The sequence below is a fragment of the Bison bison genome, unplaced genomic scaffold (genome assembly GCF_000754665.1).
Source record: "Bison bison bison isolate TAMUID 2011002044 unplaced genomic scaffold, Bison_UMD1.0 scf7180017864453, whole genome shotgun sequence".
NCBI classification, from domain to species: Eukaryota; Metazoa; Chordata; class Mammalia; order Artiodactyla; family Bovidae; genus Bison; species Bison bison.
In genome coordinates, this window is record NW_011495015.1 from 1,906,935 (window position 1) to 1,923,800 (window position 16,866).

Consider the following 16,866-nt stretch of genomic DNA (forward strand, 5'->3'; position numbering starts at 1 on the left):
TTTTTCATTTTCACTACTTTTATTATGTTCTTTTTGGAGAGTTTATTATTTCTCTTCATTATAAAAGTTGGTAACTTTTTTATAGAATCTTATTTTAAACACATCTGTTAAGCATCTCTTTGGTTAATTGTGTATTGAAATGAGAAGATGAAGATGCATGTAACAACTAGCTCGGTGCTGGGCACATAGAAAGCTGTCGTGATAGTCGATAATTTTTGAGTAAGTTTATTTAATAATTAATTTACCTAGTAAACCATCTGTTAACACTTAACAAAGAATATAAAGTAATGGTTATACAATTTAAAGGGTTTGGTTTTTCAAGGAGTAAAACCTAATTTAGGAGTATGTGTTACTATACAGTCAGTTTCTTACCGTTATTTTCCTCTTTAGTCAATTTCCTTTTGGATCTTCAATTCTCTGTCTGCAGAATAATGACTATGTCAGTAATCATAATTATTTGTCAATTGAGGGGGAAATATTTTAATGATAAGCTCTAAGTTGGTGTACTTACTGGGGCTTCCCTTATAGTTCAGTCAGTAAAGAATCTGCCTGCAGTGCAGGAGACCTGGGTTTGATTCCTGGGTTGGGAAGATTCTCTGGAGAAGGAAATGGCAACCCACTCCAGTATTCTCGCCTGGAGAATCCCATAGACAAGCAGTCTGGTAGGCTGCAGTCCATGGGATCATATGAGTCAGACATGACTTAGCCACTAAACCACGTACCACGGGTGTACTTATTAACTGAAATATCAACTTTTAAGAGCATTTAATAAGACAAAAAACTAAGATCGTGGCATCTCATCACTTCATGGCAAATAAAAGGGAAAAAGTGGAAACAGTGGCAGATTTTATTTTCTTGGGCTCTAAAATCACTGCAAACGGTGACTGCAGCCATGAAATTAAAAGACGCTTGCTCCTTGGAAGCAAAAGTTATGATAAATCTAGACAGCATATTAAAAAGCAGAGACCACCACTTTACTGACAAAGGTCCATATAGTCAGAGCTATGGTTTTTCCAGTAGTCATGTATGGATATGAGAGTTGGACCCTAAAGAAGGCTGAGCACCGAACTGATGCTTTCAAGTGATCATGCTGGAGAAGACTCTTGAGAGTCCCTTGGACAGCAAGGAGATCAAACCAGTCAATCTTAAAGGAAATCAACCCTGAATATTCATTGAAACAACTGATGCTGAAGCTGAAACTCCAGTACTTTGGCCACCTGATGCAAACAGCTGACTGATTGGAAAAGACCCTGATGCTGGGAAAGATTGAAGGCAGGAGGAGAAAGGGAGGACACAGGATGAGACGGTTGGCTGGCATCACCAACTCAATGGACATGAGTTTGGACAAACTCCGGGAGTTGATGAAGGACAGGGAAGAGCCTGGCATGCTGCAGTCCATGGGATGGAAAAGAGTCAGACATGACTTAGAGATTGAATGACAACAATAAGGCAACCAAATTTTAAAGCTTAGAGGACACCTCTGATTTTTACTTAAAAATGTTTTTTTTTTTTTTGCATTTAATTTTAAATTGAGTTTTAGTTTTTACGATTTAGTATATCCTTGGGGGAAAACAGCCCAGACCTAACTTAACTTAGTGCACGGGAAACACACACAGACTCTGACAGGTGTGCCCTTGGGCCGAGTTCCCTGGGCACCCATCCCCCTTGTCACAATGCTAATGGTCGTTTTCTTCTGTAGGTCTTGGTTCTGTGGCATTTCCTCTCTTGATGTTGTGACTTGGCACTCCTTCCTTTCTTCTCTGCTGCCTTGTTCTACCTTTTTGCCCGTTCTCCTCCTGTCCTGCTAAATAGTCAAACAAACCCAAGGTACTGTTCTCTGTGAAGGAAGAAAAATCACCCTAAAGCTGTCTTCCTAGCAAGGAAAGTCACTTCTTTTGAAAACCATTGCTGCAGGACGTTTTTCAGTGATGATGGGCGGTGGGGGTTTTCTACTCTTCAGTGTTAACATCAGCAACCTTTTCGCTAGTGGCACTAATTGTATAAAGACTGTTGCATAGCTTTTATTTATTTATGAATCTGGAAAAAGTCTAGGAAATGATAATGTAAATTTACAGAGAATCGTATAGGACAAGGATGAGTAGACTTCCCGTAAAAGACCTGCAGTAAATACTTTAAGTCTCTGTCAGAACTACTCACCTTGTCTTTGCAGACAGTCCGTGGTGTGTGGGCTCAACTGTGTTCCAATAAAACTTTATTGACAAAAACATTGGTGTGGCCAAACATGGCTGGTGATTTTGCTGGACTGCTTCTATAGGATCTTGTTGGAAGAGCCGTTTAAAGACTGTTAGTTATCTTTTGGCTACAAACCTTAACTCCCCTTCCATTGTAATGAGGTCTGTCTTAGTGTCAGGTCAGTGCTATTGTAGCATTGGACTTCTGCTATATTTTTAGACTTTGTTGACTTGTGTTAATGACGTTGGTGGAGGGAGGAGGCAGTTCCTGGCTGCAAAGAGTTTTGTTAGATATTGTAAACCGTCATGTAGTTCCATGTATTATTCATCTCAGAGCCATTAGCTGGATGGCCCACTCTTAAATACGTGTTGAGCTGCCTTAAGTCTAGTTTTGCTTTTTAAGGTCGGTTGATTGGTTGATTTCGCAAAACTTAATTGAACACCTACTATGAACCAGTGACTGTAGCCAGATACATAGGACTTGGTTCTTGTTCTCAGGGTCCTCTGAGTTTCCTAGAATTCAGATTTCTCAAGCAGATGTCTTACAAAACAAGTTTTTGGCAATGTATTTCCACTGCTGTTTATTTCGTTTGTATCGTTTCATCTGATCCTGGAGATACTTAATATCACTTACTACTCTTTGAAGCATGTATTGATTATAAACCCCTGACTTTATAAAATGCCATGTTTCTCTCTCACTCTCCCTGGATCAGGCTTCTTTGAAGGTGTTGAGAAAGGTGCTTCCAGAGTGGTTAAGTGTTGAGATTTGCACTGTTATCTGAAATGAGCACCCTGTCTTCCATTTAGCTAAACCAGGTATTAATATCACATTACTCTCTGCACATGCTGCTGCCTTTTGGGTCTCCCTCTTCCTGTCTGGGATGCCATCTTCTTCTGCCCACACCTCATTTAACAGAGAGCTGTCTGGACGGACGACCTCAGTGTCTTGGAGGAAACCCAGAGCGTTTTCATCCTGTCTTGAGCGCTGGAGAACAAGCGCTGATGTGGGCCTGTCTCCTCATCCTGTGCTCGCACACGACATCCACAGACTGCAGGTCCCCTGCGCAGTAGCCTGGGTTTATCTTGTGTTCTCACACCATCACCAGCCCTGGCATGTGCTCAGCACGTGATAAATCTCAAATGAGTTAATGTAAGAAAGTAATGGATTTTATCCCAAAAGCCTTAAGTAACTGAATCGTTTTTGGTAGTCTTTGTCCCTTTAGTGTAAAGCTAACTTTGTGTAAGTAAAATTGATTGTTATTGGTTTAAATCTGGAAGTATTTCACTGATGTTGAGACTCCATTAAGTGAGCACGTGGAGTCCGTGTCTGTTGTTGCCCCGCATGCCCATGCACTTCTGGGACCAGCGGTTCCCCAGTCACTTTCCTAGGCCAGGGTCTTGGCTCACGTGGACCCTACGGATGTTAACTGTCAGCCAGTGTAGATGCCGAGGGGACGTGGGTGCTGGTGGAGACGCATTCCTGGCTGACCCTCTGGCACCGAGGAGCTGGGTGCTCTGCTCACTGTGCCAACCCCTCTCCTCCTTTCTCCGAACGGCGTTTGCATGTATGGCAGTGTTTGCAAGACTGTTAGGAAGGTCAGAATCCTGACCATCTTCAGCAGCTTGATGGTGCACTGGTTATTACTCAGCTTCAGGAAAAAGCATATTTAGAGAATTTATATTTTTGACAGTTTGAGTCAACTGGTATTCATACAGAATTTAATAATTTGCAGAATTTCATGTGAGGGAAGATGTTTTTCTCTCTTGAAAACTGTAGCGGGAGTTTGAAGTCAGGACAGATTAGTAATTTTTCATTAGCAGATAGAGTGACTTGGCTGGTGACTCTGCTTTTCCTGCTGAGAATGTTAAAATTTAACTTTAATGCCAAGATGGGGCAGTGATAAAGGAGCTTCAGGCCCTTGGAATAGTTTTCCAAACTAATTGGCTTTGAATTGGGTTCTGTTTGTGAATTTTAAATGGAAATTTATTAAGTTCTTCAGATAACAGATGACGTCTGAAGTTTCAGTCATTTGCTCCCCACCCCCACCAAGCAACATTCTGTTGCTTTGATTTTTAAAATTTAGTTTGCATAATATCAAAAAAGCTGTAAAATAGCACAGAGAATCCCATAAACCCTTCTTCTAGATTTCTTCAAATGTTAAGATTTTACCATAGTTGCTTTATTATTTTTCTGAGTTCTTTGAGATAAGTTTTAGACATGATATTCTTTCTTAAATATTTCACTCTGTATTTCCTCAAAACACACAGACGTGAACACATAACCACAGTCTCATTACCACAATTGAAAAGTTAAAATAGATACAATACTGTCATCTAGAGATTTCATTCAAATATTACCAATTATCCCAATCATTTTTTAAAACAAAAGAAAAAATATCTTTAATAGAGAAGATGGTTGGAAAAACGTCATGCAATTCATACGCACACGGAGGACGTTTGTTACACATGGGAGCACTGGCTTGGAGGACTGGTGGGGAGCTCCATGTGCTGTAGGCCTCACAGCCAGCCCCTCGCCTTATGAGCAGGGCGTGCACGTGGAGCCCTCAGTGTGCGTGCAGGGCGAGACTCGCGCTCACACAGCTTGCATGTACACGTGGCCTGGTTTATGGTTTATCAGAACGGAGGAGAAGCACCAGAATTTTAAGTGCTGTCACTGTGTGGTCTGTTTTCAGATGCCTTTTTAAAATGTTTGTATCTGTATCTAAAACCGCTTTGTAAAACAATCATGCTGTTTTCAGAAAATCGTTTCTGAAAACAGTGTAAACATTCCTACAAGACAAAACCTAATCCGGGAAGAGGTGACCTCCCGAGACCACGCACAGTGGCCAGGGTATCACGTAGGTGGTGCCGTCACCTGCCAGGGTGCAGGCCGGGGAGCCTCCTGTGTAATGTCTTTTATTCTGTATATTCAAGGGTCTGAGTTTCAGGGGAGCACCTTTAATTTTCCCCCACACACTCACCTGACGTGTGTCCATCCTCACCTCCCTGTCATGGTTCTTAGAGAGAGGTGTCTCATCACCTGTCTCATCTGCCCGCCTGTGTTCTCAGCCCCCGTCTGTCCTCCCGAGAAAGACGTGGCTGTGCCAGCTATTCCATCAGCCTCCTGCATCTCCAGTTCTTCATCTCTTCAGACTTTTCTCCCTGCGCCTCACGCACCCTTTTGTGCGAGAGGAATGCCGCACTCTTGGTTACTCTGCACGCCTGGTGTGTGGACACGCAGGCCCAGCCCACGCTCGTCCTCCTGAGTCCCCTCTGGTCTGGCTCAGGGTCTGACCACTCTCCCAGGGCGTCACCACCCGGAACTGCATGTAGATCCCAACTCGGCCCATGCAGACGGCAGAGTCTCCTCTCTCAGCCATCACATTCGCATTTCTGTTTTATGAAAGCGTCTGAGCTCGCTTCCCCTCAAGCCTCGCAGACGCTGACTGGTTCTTCAGACACAATTCCTGTTGTTTCCACTGAAGCCTTCCTCCCATCCCCGCCTCCTATGATCATGGGTATGCTTCTGTATGCACTGCTTTGCCGGTGGTCACCTGCTCTGTTGCTCTTTGCCTCTAATTACAACCTCAGGAGCAGGACCTGAGTCTCATTCACACACAGATCCTCAGTACAATGTCACCTCCTGGCTCCTAGTAGGTGCTCAGTACACATTTGTTAAATGTAATTGAGTCAAATAAACTTTAGGGGATAAACTTAACTCCAGTGATGGATGTAGTGACTAATGAGCTTTACGTTTAGTGGCTTGTACCATCTCTCTACCAATTAGGTCATGACTCCTACTTGGGGGAAACATCTGGGAGTAGAGCTGAAAGTGCAGAAGAAGTAGAATTAACTGTATTTACACTTAAGTGGACTTGAATGTATTTTGTAAGATAGTAAATAAGGATCTTTTCTAGTGCTGCATGGAGGGGTTTGTTTCTTTACAGTGTGGGCAAGGCGGTTTTAATTCTCAGCTTGTCAGTATGTCACTGGAACAATCCTAAAAATCAGATAATTTAAAAGATGTATTTAGCTTAAAATGCCCTGTGGGAATTTATCTTCCTACTGTTCCTTTTTAGTTTATTATTGAAATTAGCATGGTATTGTATCATCACAGTTCTTAATTACCTTCTTCAACTAATATCTGGTAGTTTAATATCTAGACTTAACTGATGTTTGCTTCTCTGAACACAGAACACCTGATGGAAAAAGAAGCATCATCAGTGATATACACAAACTGCTGAATTTGTATGGATAATTTGTAATCTTTAGTATTTAATGTTTAAAGTTAATATTTTTAAAAATAAAAATCTTTAATATTTAATTTTAACTCTAAAAGCTTTAAGTAGTATCTTTTATTGGTTTTCTTCAGGAATTATCTTGATACTTTGACTCTCTTTTTCCCAAATGAAGCAGTGAAAAGATCAGGGGTGCAGATGCTCCAGAGGACATAGAGGCCAGGCCCCCTGGGGGCGATTCCAGCGTCCACCTGGAAGAGACACTGGCGGAAGGTGCTGAGACCCTGAGGCAGCCGCCGGGTGAACTGAGCGCTCCCGCGGAGAGCTCCTCACCTCTCCGGTTGTCCCCGGAGCCTCCCCCAGACGCGGCTGGCAGTGAGGAGGAGCGAGAGCCCTGCGCCTGCGGGTTAGCGTCCCAGCCAGAGGCGGGCACCGGTGCACAGGACTCAGCTCCCTTGGACCAGGAGCTGTACAACTCCTTCCACTTCTGGAGGACTCCTCTCCCTGAGATAGACCTGGACGTGGAGCTGCAGCAGGGCTCCGGGAGCGAGCCTGGCCCACAGGGGCTGGATGTGGAGCCCGAAGTGCCCGCCCCCGGCTCCGCCAGCATCACCATGGCCACCAGGAAGGAGCTGGAGGAGATGATAGAAAACCTGGAGCCACACATTGACGACCCCGATGTGAAAGGTATGGGAGGGAGTTGGTTCTTTGTTCTGATGAAATGTTACTTTCTGATTTTTTTCTGCCAGAAAGATTACCTTTTAAAAATTGCTATCAACCATTGTCATCATGCATTCTTATCTTGAGTATGATTGGTCTGCATTTTAGGGAGTAAATTTTAGAGGACCTTGTCACTGTCTGAATGGAGCAGGTTCCAGTGTCCTGGTTCACAGATCGCTCTGATGTGTTCACACACACTCACTGGTCTACGGGTTAAACCTCGAGTCCTGCCTCTACTCATCTGCCCTGGGTCTCAATAGACAGTGCTTTGTTTTACGGAAGGAGGACTGTGTAGGAAGGCCCGTGACCTGTTAGCGGGGATGAGATGCCCGTCTTCCTGTGAAGCAGGATGCGGTGCTCATGGGTGAGGGTCACCCTGGCGTTTTCGTGCCCCAGTTCAGCCCTTGTTCCCAGTGGGTTACACATGTGTCACCTGGGTTCTGCCATTGTGAAAGGCAGCCTTGAAGGTCGCTGTGTGTGACTGTAAAAATAGCAAGCTGCTCTCACATGGTGGAATAGGGGTGTGGGGAGAGGGCCCAGGCTGCCCCATTCAGGGGGTGTGTACTGGGAGTGGTTTACGGTCTGAGCGTGGGCATCTGACGCCAGTGACATCAGAGCATCATCGGGGTTCCTGACCACGCTAACCATCAGGGCAATCTGGAATGTCACCGTAAAACAGAAAGCAGTTTTGAAAAATCCCCAAGCTGCAAGTCTCCAGATCTTCTGTGGGCTTCTCTGTTCTTTGTAAACTGTCAGTTTGCCCAGTGTTAGCAGATCCCTGCAGCAGACAGAGCCATACCTTCAGTGTCCTTCTAAACACACAAAATCTAGTTACATTTAAACTTGGGAAATTTCACCAGTGGAGGTGAGGTCAGCAGTTGTCTTCGTTGGGCTTTGGCGTCTGTTGTCACTATATGGTCACTGTCTGGAAGACTCACCTGGCACATGCAAAGTGCTGGGTAAGGGATGCTGGATGATTTAGTCGATGAACGACTGTTATGAAACATCAGCATTGCGGACAGAAAGAATGGCATGACACATTTAAATTGTAGCAGGTTTAAGAGCTGAGTTAGAGAAATAAATAAATCGTAATATAGTATTGGTACCAAAATCTCAATTACAGGCTGTAAATTTTAAGTCAAACAGTGTTAGTCACTGTTTGACGATGGGAAACACACATATAAAACTCATATGTCCGTATAGCTCTTTTCAAAAAGCAAACTACACAGATTACTTTTAGCTTATTTGTTTAAAAAGCATTTAAAGTAGCATATTCGATATTCCCATTAATGTTTATTAGGTGTTAGAGAATTGGCTGACTAGCAGGCGTGTACAGAGCGCCCTGCGGAGCAGGCTGCCTGTGTGAGGTATGCTCTGTGAAAGGCTTCCTGGGACAGGGTCATCGGGGGTCAGGGACACAGACCCCCCCTGCCGTGTCTACCGGGGACAGAGCACTTGCCCAGTCCAGAGCATGGACCGGACAGTTGGCCTCCTTTATTACTGCAGTGGTTTCCTTGTGGGAACTCAGAGGATTCTAAAAGGGGAGCAGAAGTGACTAAAGGATTAGTAAAGATAGCCGCTGAGATTCCTGGAAGAGTGGGGATACAGTCCACGAGTAAGCTTTCACGATTGGACACCTCAGTGTAATGTGTTCAGTCAGCTCGTCATCCTGTACATTTCCTGTGTCTCTGCTGCCAGTTACAGGAAACTTTATAGTAAATTTTATAAATGCTGTAGCATGGTAATAGGCTATCTTAAAAAATGCTGATTGCTTTTTAATCATCTTTAAGTAGAGCAGGAGCCCGCTTTCTCATCTTTGTACTAAGTAAATTTGCAGTTAAACTTTATAAATTCCTATGTTTTGAGCATCCAAGTGGATTATTATACAGAAGATGTAACTCAAAAGTTGTAGACAATGCTATGTATCAGACTTGAGCACTGCTGCTGGGTGATCTGTTGTTTTGCTTTCCCGAGAGCAAGACAGTGCTTGTTTGGGATCCCTGTGTTTGGGGCAAGTCACCGATTTCACTTAAAAATATTAGAGGAAAATATAAATAAACCAGAGTAAGATGTGAGATGTTTAAATGTGACTGCCACAGACGTCTTTGTAATTCCCGTGTTTTATGTTGGCAGGGTCTGTGTGACTGCTCTCCTGCTAAGGTGGCTTAGTAAGTAAGCCAGTCCCGCTCATGGTCCCCAAAACATAGTTCACTGACCTTGAAATTGACTAGATAGCACCTCTTCTCATACTAACGCAGAATAATGCACAGTAGTGGGTAAACACTTTAATCTCATGAAAGCGTATTAGTTTTCTACTTCTTCCCTGGGAAAACTAATGATTGACCACAGTAGTGGTCTCTCCAGCTTCTCGAGGGTAGTGTCCCCAGAACACTGCGCCTCGTTGAGCCCATAACAGCGTCCGCGCAGGGGGAGTCCCGCACAGCGGCCCTGCTCACAGCTGTCCTTCCGCCCACAGCACAGGTGGACGTCTTGGCTGCTGCCCTGCGCGCCTCCAGCCTGGACGCCGGTGACGAGGCTGGCGAGGCCCCCCGGAGGGCCCCCCAGGACGAGCTCCCCAGCTGCCGGCTCGACCATGACGCCGCAGGGCCTTTGATCAGTGAGGAGGTGAGGGTGCTGCGGGGCGGGCACATGTTCGCGGGTGGCTATGGGGCTCATCCCGGCCACTTAGTGCCCCCCTTCTTCATAAAGTCACCGTGTGCCATCTCTGTGACACCCGAGGGTCACTGCTGGTACTTGGAGTTAGCAGTTGGTCCGTACTCCCCACCTGCCCACCGCAGCCCAGGTGAGGGCACCGCAGGGGGCAGAGCTCTCTGTTGGGGTGACGAACTCCTCCCGTGTCTTTCTGGAGAGGCGCTGGGTCTCTGACCGCCTCTCCCTGCAGCGAGCATGGTGTTGAGCGAAGATCGGGACTTGAGGCCAGGAGTGGGTGTGGGCTGTGCTGGCCCCCAGCCTGTGTCCTGCACTGGCTTTCCCCATGCTACCGTGTCATCTGTGACAAGAAAAAAAGGTATATTTGTGAAATTAGAAATAGCCAGGAATAGAAACAGTAGAAGAAAAACTGCACATGACATACCGTAGAAGAGTCGACTGTAGTACGTCTAAGTACTGTTTTTATTGATTGCTAATTTTAGATACTTGGGCCTTTTCAAAATTACTTCTGAATTTGCTTTTCAATTACATTTCTTCTGGAATTTATTTTTAAACCTTAAGTAGCCTATTCTGCAAGTTTTGACTTGAGGCAGGAGAACTCTTAGGAGGTCTTACATCTGTTTATAAACGTTGAAAAGCATGAAGACTTTATATGCATTCCTGTCTTTTGGAGGTCATGAAAGGTGAGCAGTTTAGATGGTGTAAGAGCAGGGAGCTGCCTGACAGGGGTGGCTGTCTAAGTGACTTTTCTCCCAGCAGACCATGGACTCTGCCCTCCACTACATTCACAATGACTCGGACTCGGGCACCAGCAGTGGCTTCAGCCCCGATGAAGAAAGGAGAGCTAAAGTCCAGGTCAGTGACCCCAAACATGTTACTTTCACTCCGCTTTTCAACCCACTTCTCCCCGAATTTGGCCCTTCTGATAATGTTTTGGAAAGGAGTGCTTGTGTGTCATATTTTTGATGAGAAGATTCAAGCAGTGGAGTGGAGGACAAGCAGAGACAGAGGTCTCACACCATGACCCCTTTCCCCCAGGGTGACCACAGCCACCCTCCTTCTGTTTCCTTAGAGCATGTCTGCGGGCACATGAGCACATGTGTGCGCACCTTTGTCTTTCAGAGACAGACAGGCTTTCACGCCTGGTCTTCATGCCTGGGTTGTGTGGCTTATAAGGTGGAGCTGGGTTTCAGAGAGGAGAACGTGGACACAGGGCCAGAGCCGCCATGAGGTGCCGTCGGCCACAGGGTGACCTGCGGCAGAGGCTTCAAGTGTGGGACCGCTGGGGTGTGGTGGTGCCTTTTTTTCTTTTCGTTTTAAAAACATCGTGTCTTTGAGCTCTTTTGCACAGGAACACAGATCCACCTCCGCCCCAACCCCAGCACAACAACCCCCCCTGCCCCCCCAATGTGGGCAGGGCTGCGGCGGGTGTGCAGGTGTGCAATGACATTACAGGTGAAGCCCATGCATCATGATGGTGCCTGGGCCAGAGGGGGCAAATCCTTGATTTTTGTTTGTTCTGTTGATTAAAAACGGAGTCCACATTCAGTGTTTTAAAGCACGCTTTCCAAGCCAGTACATACAGACTGTCTCATTGGTTCCATGAATTTCCACTTTATTTTTAAAAGTAGAGAATAGGTTTACAAAGTTCAGAACTGAGCTTCCTTCACAGTTATCTCCAGCACCCACTTGGTTTTTCACCCAAGGCAGCAGTTGTGCCTTTATCTTACAGCTCCTTGCCAAGTTGTATCACCCAAGATCATCCGTACAGGTTGTTAGAGGTGTGCACGCTTCAAGTTTCCAATTGCTTCCACACTTCAAGCAATTCCGTACTTGCTAAAACTCCCCTCTGGAGGTGGTGGTGGTGGTTTTAAGATGCTGGCTGGTGACGGCGCAGGAGCAGGCCCGTTTCCTCTGGGTCTCTGGGCCACTCCAGACTCTGTAATCTCTGCCAGCACTGAACCACCTGCTCTTGTTTCTGGCGTCTTGTAAATTTAGTCAACAGTTCTCATCGTCGTCTAAGCTGTTTTCTGTTTTAAGGTCTTGTTTGTCGTCTTTGTCTTAGAGGTACTTTTATTCATTGATACATGTATTTCCCTTTGCGTGTTTTCTCATCTTTCAGTTATTAGAGACGTGGAGACAGGTTTTTCCTGCTGTATGAGATGCTGCATTAAATCCAGATATTTAACATGAGCGTACCTAATCTACAAAGTCTCACCCTGTCTCGTGTAGGACGTGGTGCCCCAGGCCCTGCTCGACCAGTACCTGTCCATGACCGACCCCTCACGGGCACAGACCGTGGACACCGAGATTGCCAAGCACTGTGCCTACAGCCTGCCGGGCGTGGCGCTGACGCTTGGCCGCCAGAACTGGCACTGCCTGCGCGAGACCTACGAGACGCTGGCCTCGGACATGCAGGTGCGGGGCCGCCGGCCAAACCTGGGGGCCGGGGCGCGGGGCTGCGTGCAGAGGGTCTCCCTGCGGGTCCAGGCTCTCCCTCCACTCGCACATCACGCCTTCTTTTGGACTAAACCCCTAAAATCCGACTCCCATTTGAACTGCCGACGTCCCCAACTCACAGAGGTGCTGGCGCTGTGGTCTGAAATGTATGTGCAGATTAATTCTTAAGAAAGTGAGGCCCTTCCCGCAGAAACAGTAGCAGAGGCTGGTGGCCCTGTCTGAGCGGTTCTCCGCCTTTGTTCCCCGGCCTCTAGTGGCTGTGGTGACAGTGACGGGATGGCTCTGAGCAGGGCGGGGGCTCCTCCGAGCACCCCGTCCTCCTCCTTGGGGGCACATTGCTGTGGGCACAGCGTTCTATCTCAGGAAGAGGTCCTGGTGTTTGGGAATGGGGATAAGCCCCTTGTCCTAACCAGCTTCTCAGCAAGTAAAAGTTTTAAGCAAAATAACAAAGTAAATTTTTAAGTTAAGATCACATGAAGAGAAATAAGTTTTTGACATAAAGTTGCCTATAGGGCATTCCTGTTCAGTGGTTCTTTTCCAGGGCTGCCTTCAAGAGATTTCCCCAATCTTGTATTTCTTTAATGGCCAGTTCCTTAAGAATATGTTTTAGGGCTGTTTTTAATCCAGGGTAGACCGTGTGGAGTCAGGAGGGGGACACCACTGAGAAGTCGGGTCCCCTCCACTGAGCTCGCCAAGCGTTGTATTCCTTCCTCAGTGAAAATGGGAATGATACATACTCTGAGGGACTTGATGTTATTCTGCCAGTTTTTGATAGAAAGTGAGCATTTTAAACTGGGTATCTATTATTACTATTTTATTTTGATTTCACTTGAGGTTAATAACACTGTTCAGATATAAATTAGCCTTCGTGTATTGTCCGGACGCTAAAGCACCAGGACTTTGTGTTCAGCTCACTAATGCCGTTGTCTTCACTCGTGCAGTGGAAGGTTCGAAGAACGTTAGCCTTCTCCATCCACGAGCTCGCCGTCATCCTGGGAGACCAGCTCACAGCTGCAGACCTGGTCCCAATTTTTAATGGATTTTTAAAAGACCTCGATGAAGTCAGGATAGGTGTCCTGAAGCACTTGCACGACTTTCTGAAGGTAACTTTTAAGTCCTTTTACAGTAAAACACTGGACTTCCACTGTAGATTTAGCGTTTTGACTCCACGCTGCCATCAAGATAGGTTCCCGTGTGTTCCGTGAGAAATGTCGCCATGAGCTTGATGGCAAAAGATGACTGAGAAAATAGTCCCACTCTGATCAGTTTTGCTGGTGTCACTTTAGTGTTTAATTTAAAAATCACACTGAGTTTCCTTTGGAAATGATGTTAGATCATGGTTACAAACATTAGTACATTTTTTTCTCAAACATTACCGAACTGAACACAGAAAATCCCGTAGACGTTCAGCCTTCTGTGGTGTGTGGGAACTCCGAGAGGCCCCCTTGTCCTCACCCTCTGATGTGGACCGTGCTCTCCAGTAGGAGAGCACTGACCATAAATGGTTCAGCCCTGGGCAGCTACCGTAGTCCTAAGTCTGAGGTGCAGGAGAATTATAATCACAGTTTCTCAGACTGTCCTGGATTGTCCCCTCGACTGAGACCCCAGTGGGGAATCGCACGTTGAATTGAAGTGTCTCTTCAGATCAGCCTCCCTTACGCCCACCTTCAGTGGCCTGGGCCTGTTTGAAAAGACTGGGCCGGTGATCTTGCCAAATGTCCCCAGTTTGAAATGTCTGAGCGCTGTCAACTAGTCAGATTTAGTTTCACAGGTGGTGCGTGCAGGGGCACGGCCTCTCTGCATGGGTCCCGGGTCTCCTCTCAAGGGTAACACGGTATGGGCTCCTGGGGCCCCGGTGGTGCTGAGTCCAGGCTCCTGGTCATGGGTCGGCACCTCCTCAGTGGGCAGTGTGTTCAGGCTCTGAGCGTCTCTCCCCGCTGCTTCTGCACTCGTGCGTCTGTACCCAGCTCCCCCCGAATCACTTATGACTGTGTGGATTGTAAAATACCAGTGTTCTATTTTTATAACTCTTTCTGTATTTACTAGTATTTCCTGTAAAGATAACCTTTTTCTTCTCTTCCTCTGCCTTTTGGAAGTTTTTTTTTTTTTTTTTTTTTTAATAGTATCAGTGTGGGCTCCAGAATTACCTTTTTATTCTGTGTAACATAATCCATTTCTGTTGTTTGTTTGAAGCATGAATTTGGCAACTGAAAGCCCTTGAAGCCACCTCCTCTGTCCTTTCTGCCCTTCATGTCCAGGCACGTCTCACTTTCAGGCCCGGCTTCTCCTGTCTACCCAGCAGCCCTGGTCCTTTCTGGGGAGCCTGGGCATCTGGAGCTGAGCTCCAGGCCCTCGTTCTTAGGGGACAAGAGCTTGGGGAGGGGGTTTGAAAAGGCATTTAGTTTATATGGTGTCTTCACTTCCAGTCCAATACCATTTCCTCTCCTTTCTTCACACTTTTTCTTGTGGTAAAAGCTCTGTTTTTTAGCATCATTACCATATTTAGTCATTTGCTAATTTAGTTGAGCAAATGAAAAAGTTTCAGAATTGCTCCAATAATAAGTCAACATGAAACCAGCCACATAGTGGTCAGGACTTCCTTTAGCACATTGTCGTTAGAATGTACTCCGTGAAGCTAGAGAGTCAGAATACTGAGTTTAAGCTTAGACTGTTTCTTTGTGGCTCAGATGGTAAAGAATCTGCCTGCAATGGAGGAGACCCAGGTTTGATCCCTGGGTCAGGAAGATCCCCTGGAGGAGGGCATGACAACCCACTCCAACATTCTTGCCTGGAGAATCCCATGGACAGAGGAGCCTGGTGGGCTACAGTCCATGGGGTCTCAAAGAGTCTAGCACAACTGAACGACTAATAGACACATCAACTTTTAGAGGTTGCCCCTCATTGACTATGAAGCTACTTTCAAATATTTACAGAACAGTTATTGGGATAAATTAATTTTTTTCACTCAAGTATTTATGAGCACCTACTGTGTGCCATTACAGTGCCATGCACTGGGCACAGATGTGTGAGCAGGAGCACGGTGCCTCCTCGGGGGTGGCCCTGGGGTGGGGGCGGGGTGGGGGCACCGCGCAGCGGAGGCCAAAGGAGGCCATGCGCTGGGCCAGGCAGCAGAGACTGCCTCCTGATGGTGGGTGGCGTATCAGGGGAGGTGGGCCTCAGCCAGCGCTGGAGACGGCGTCTGTCCTCCTCCAGGACTGGCGCATGGTTTACAGTTGCTCAGCAGCAGGTGAGGGAAGCTGTCTCTGCCTCGTCCTCGTGAACGCGCTTATTTTGTTTCTTCAGCTTCTTCACATCGACAAAAGAAGAGAGTATCTGTATCAGCTTCAGGAGTTCTTGGTGACTGACAACAGCAGAAACTGGCGCTTCCGAGCCGAGCTGGCCGAGTGAGTCCTCACGACTGAACGACCCTTGGGGTGTTTGGGGGGGTGGGGGTGTTGCTCCCCCTCTGCCTGCCGTGGGTTTACTTCCTCGTCACCGCGTGGATCTTCATTTCTGTCTGGTGTCCAGCTCTTTTCATGCGGCTTGTGATGTGGGGTCTGACTGGCAGTGGGTTCTCACAGATTTTTTTTTTAAGACTCTGTCACCTTCGTTTTTTAATTGTGGTAAAATACACTCAAGCACCTTTGCCGCTGGCGCAGTGTCCCCCCGTCCCGTTTAGAGCGTCTCTTCATCCAAGAAGGACGCCCGGCCACCCTCCGCCCGCCCGCCCGCCCGCAGCCCAGTCAGTCCGCCGTGTCCGTACATTCGAGAGCATCTCCTCCAGGGGGCACCGCGTGAGCCGCAGGCGCGTGTGTGGCCCCTTCACACAGCCGTGCTGTCGTGCTCATCGCGGGACAGCTGTCGGAATGACCTTCCTTGTGACGCGTGTGCACCGCTCTGGTGAACACACCACCAGTCAGCCCGTTGCACCTGAGTGGGTTCTGCGTTTCAGCTGGTGCGGGCGCTGCTGCTGTGAACACCTGTGGGTAGGAGGTGGTTTCAGTTTTTTGAGGTGGACGTGCTGGGCCATCCAGTGATTGTGTGTTCATTTGATCGAGGAGCCGCGTGGCTGTTTCCACAGCGGGTGCCGGCTCTTGCACCCCCACCAGTGACGGGTGTGCCCGGGTTAGGGGGGCATTTCTCCACGCTTCCCTCTTTTTCTACTTGTAGCCAGTTTCGCAGCAGGTGTAGAGTAGCACCGTAGGCCTTGGTGTGTGTTTCCGCAGTGATTAGTGATGCTCACCTTCTCACATGCTGTTGGCCACTTGTACCTGTTCTCTGGAGAGATGTCTCTTCAAGTCCATTGCTTGTTTTTCAGCTGGGCATTGTCAGAGGTCTTTATTAAATATTCTGGATTCTGGGCATCACCTGCATTTTCAGAAGACACCTTTGCCTGGGTGTGGGGTGGGGGTATTTATTTCAGCGCATTCCAGGGTCACTGACCCGGGCTCTGTCCCACCGGCCTCCTCCTCTGCAGCTGGTGTGACGCGGGGCGTCCGTCCAGGCAGCAGCGCCACATCAGGTGGTGTCTCCATGTCAACTTTGTGCCCGGGGCACTTTACACAGCATGGGCTGCCGTTGCATTT

General features: G+C 47.2%; 1 protein-coding gene across 1 annotated transcript in view; it reads left to right on the forward strand.

Annotated features, from left to right (window-relative positions):
* Positions 1-16,866, forward strand: part of PPP4R1 (protein phosphatase 4, regulatory subunit 1) — a 30,539-nt gene that overhangs the window by 10,257 nt on the left and 3,416 nt on the right. Inside the window, exons 9-14 of the mRNA XM_010859082.1 lie at positions 6,606-7,117; positions 9,627-9,775; positions 10,580-10,675; positions 12,053-12,238; positions 13,222-13,383; positions 15,584-15,684. Coding sequence (XP_010857384.1) covers positions 6,606-7,117; positions 9,627-9,775; positions 10,580-10,675; positions 12,053-12,238; positions 13,222-13,383; positions 15,584-15,684 — 1,206 coding nt within the window. The remainder of the gene's footprint in view (positions 1-6,605; positions 7,118-9,626; positions 9,776-10,579; positions 10,676-12,052; positions 12,239-13,221; positions 13,384-15,583; positions 15,685-16,866) is intronic.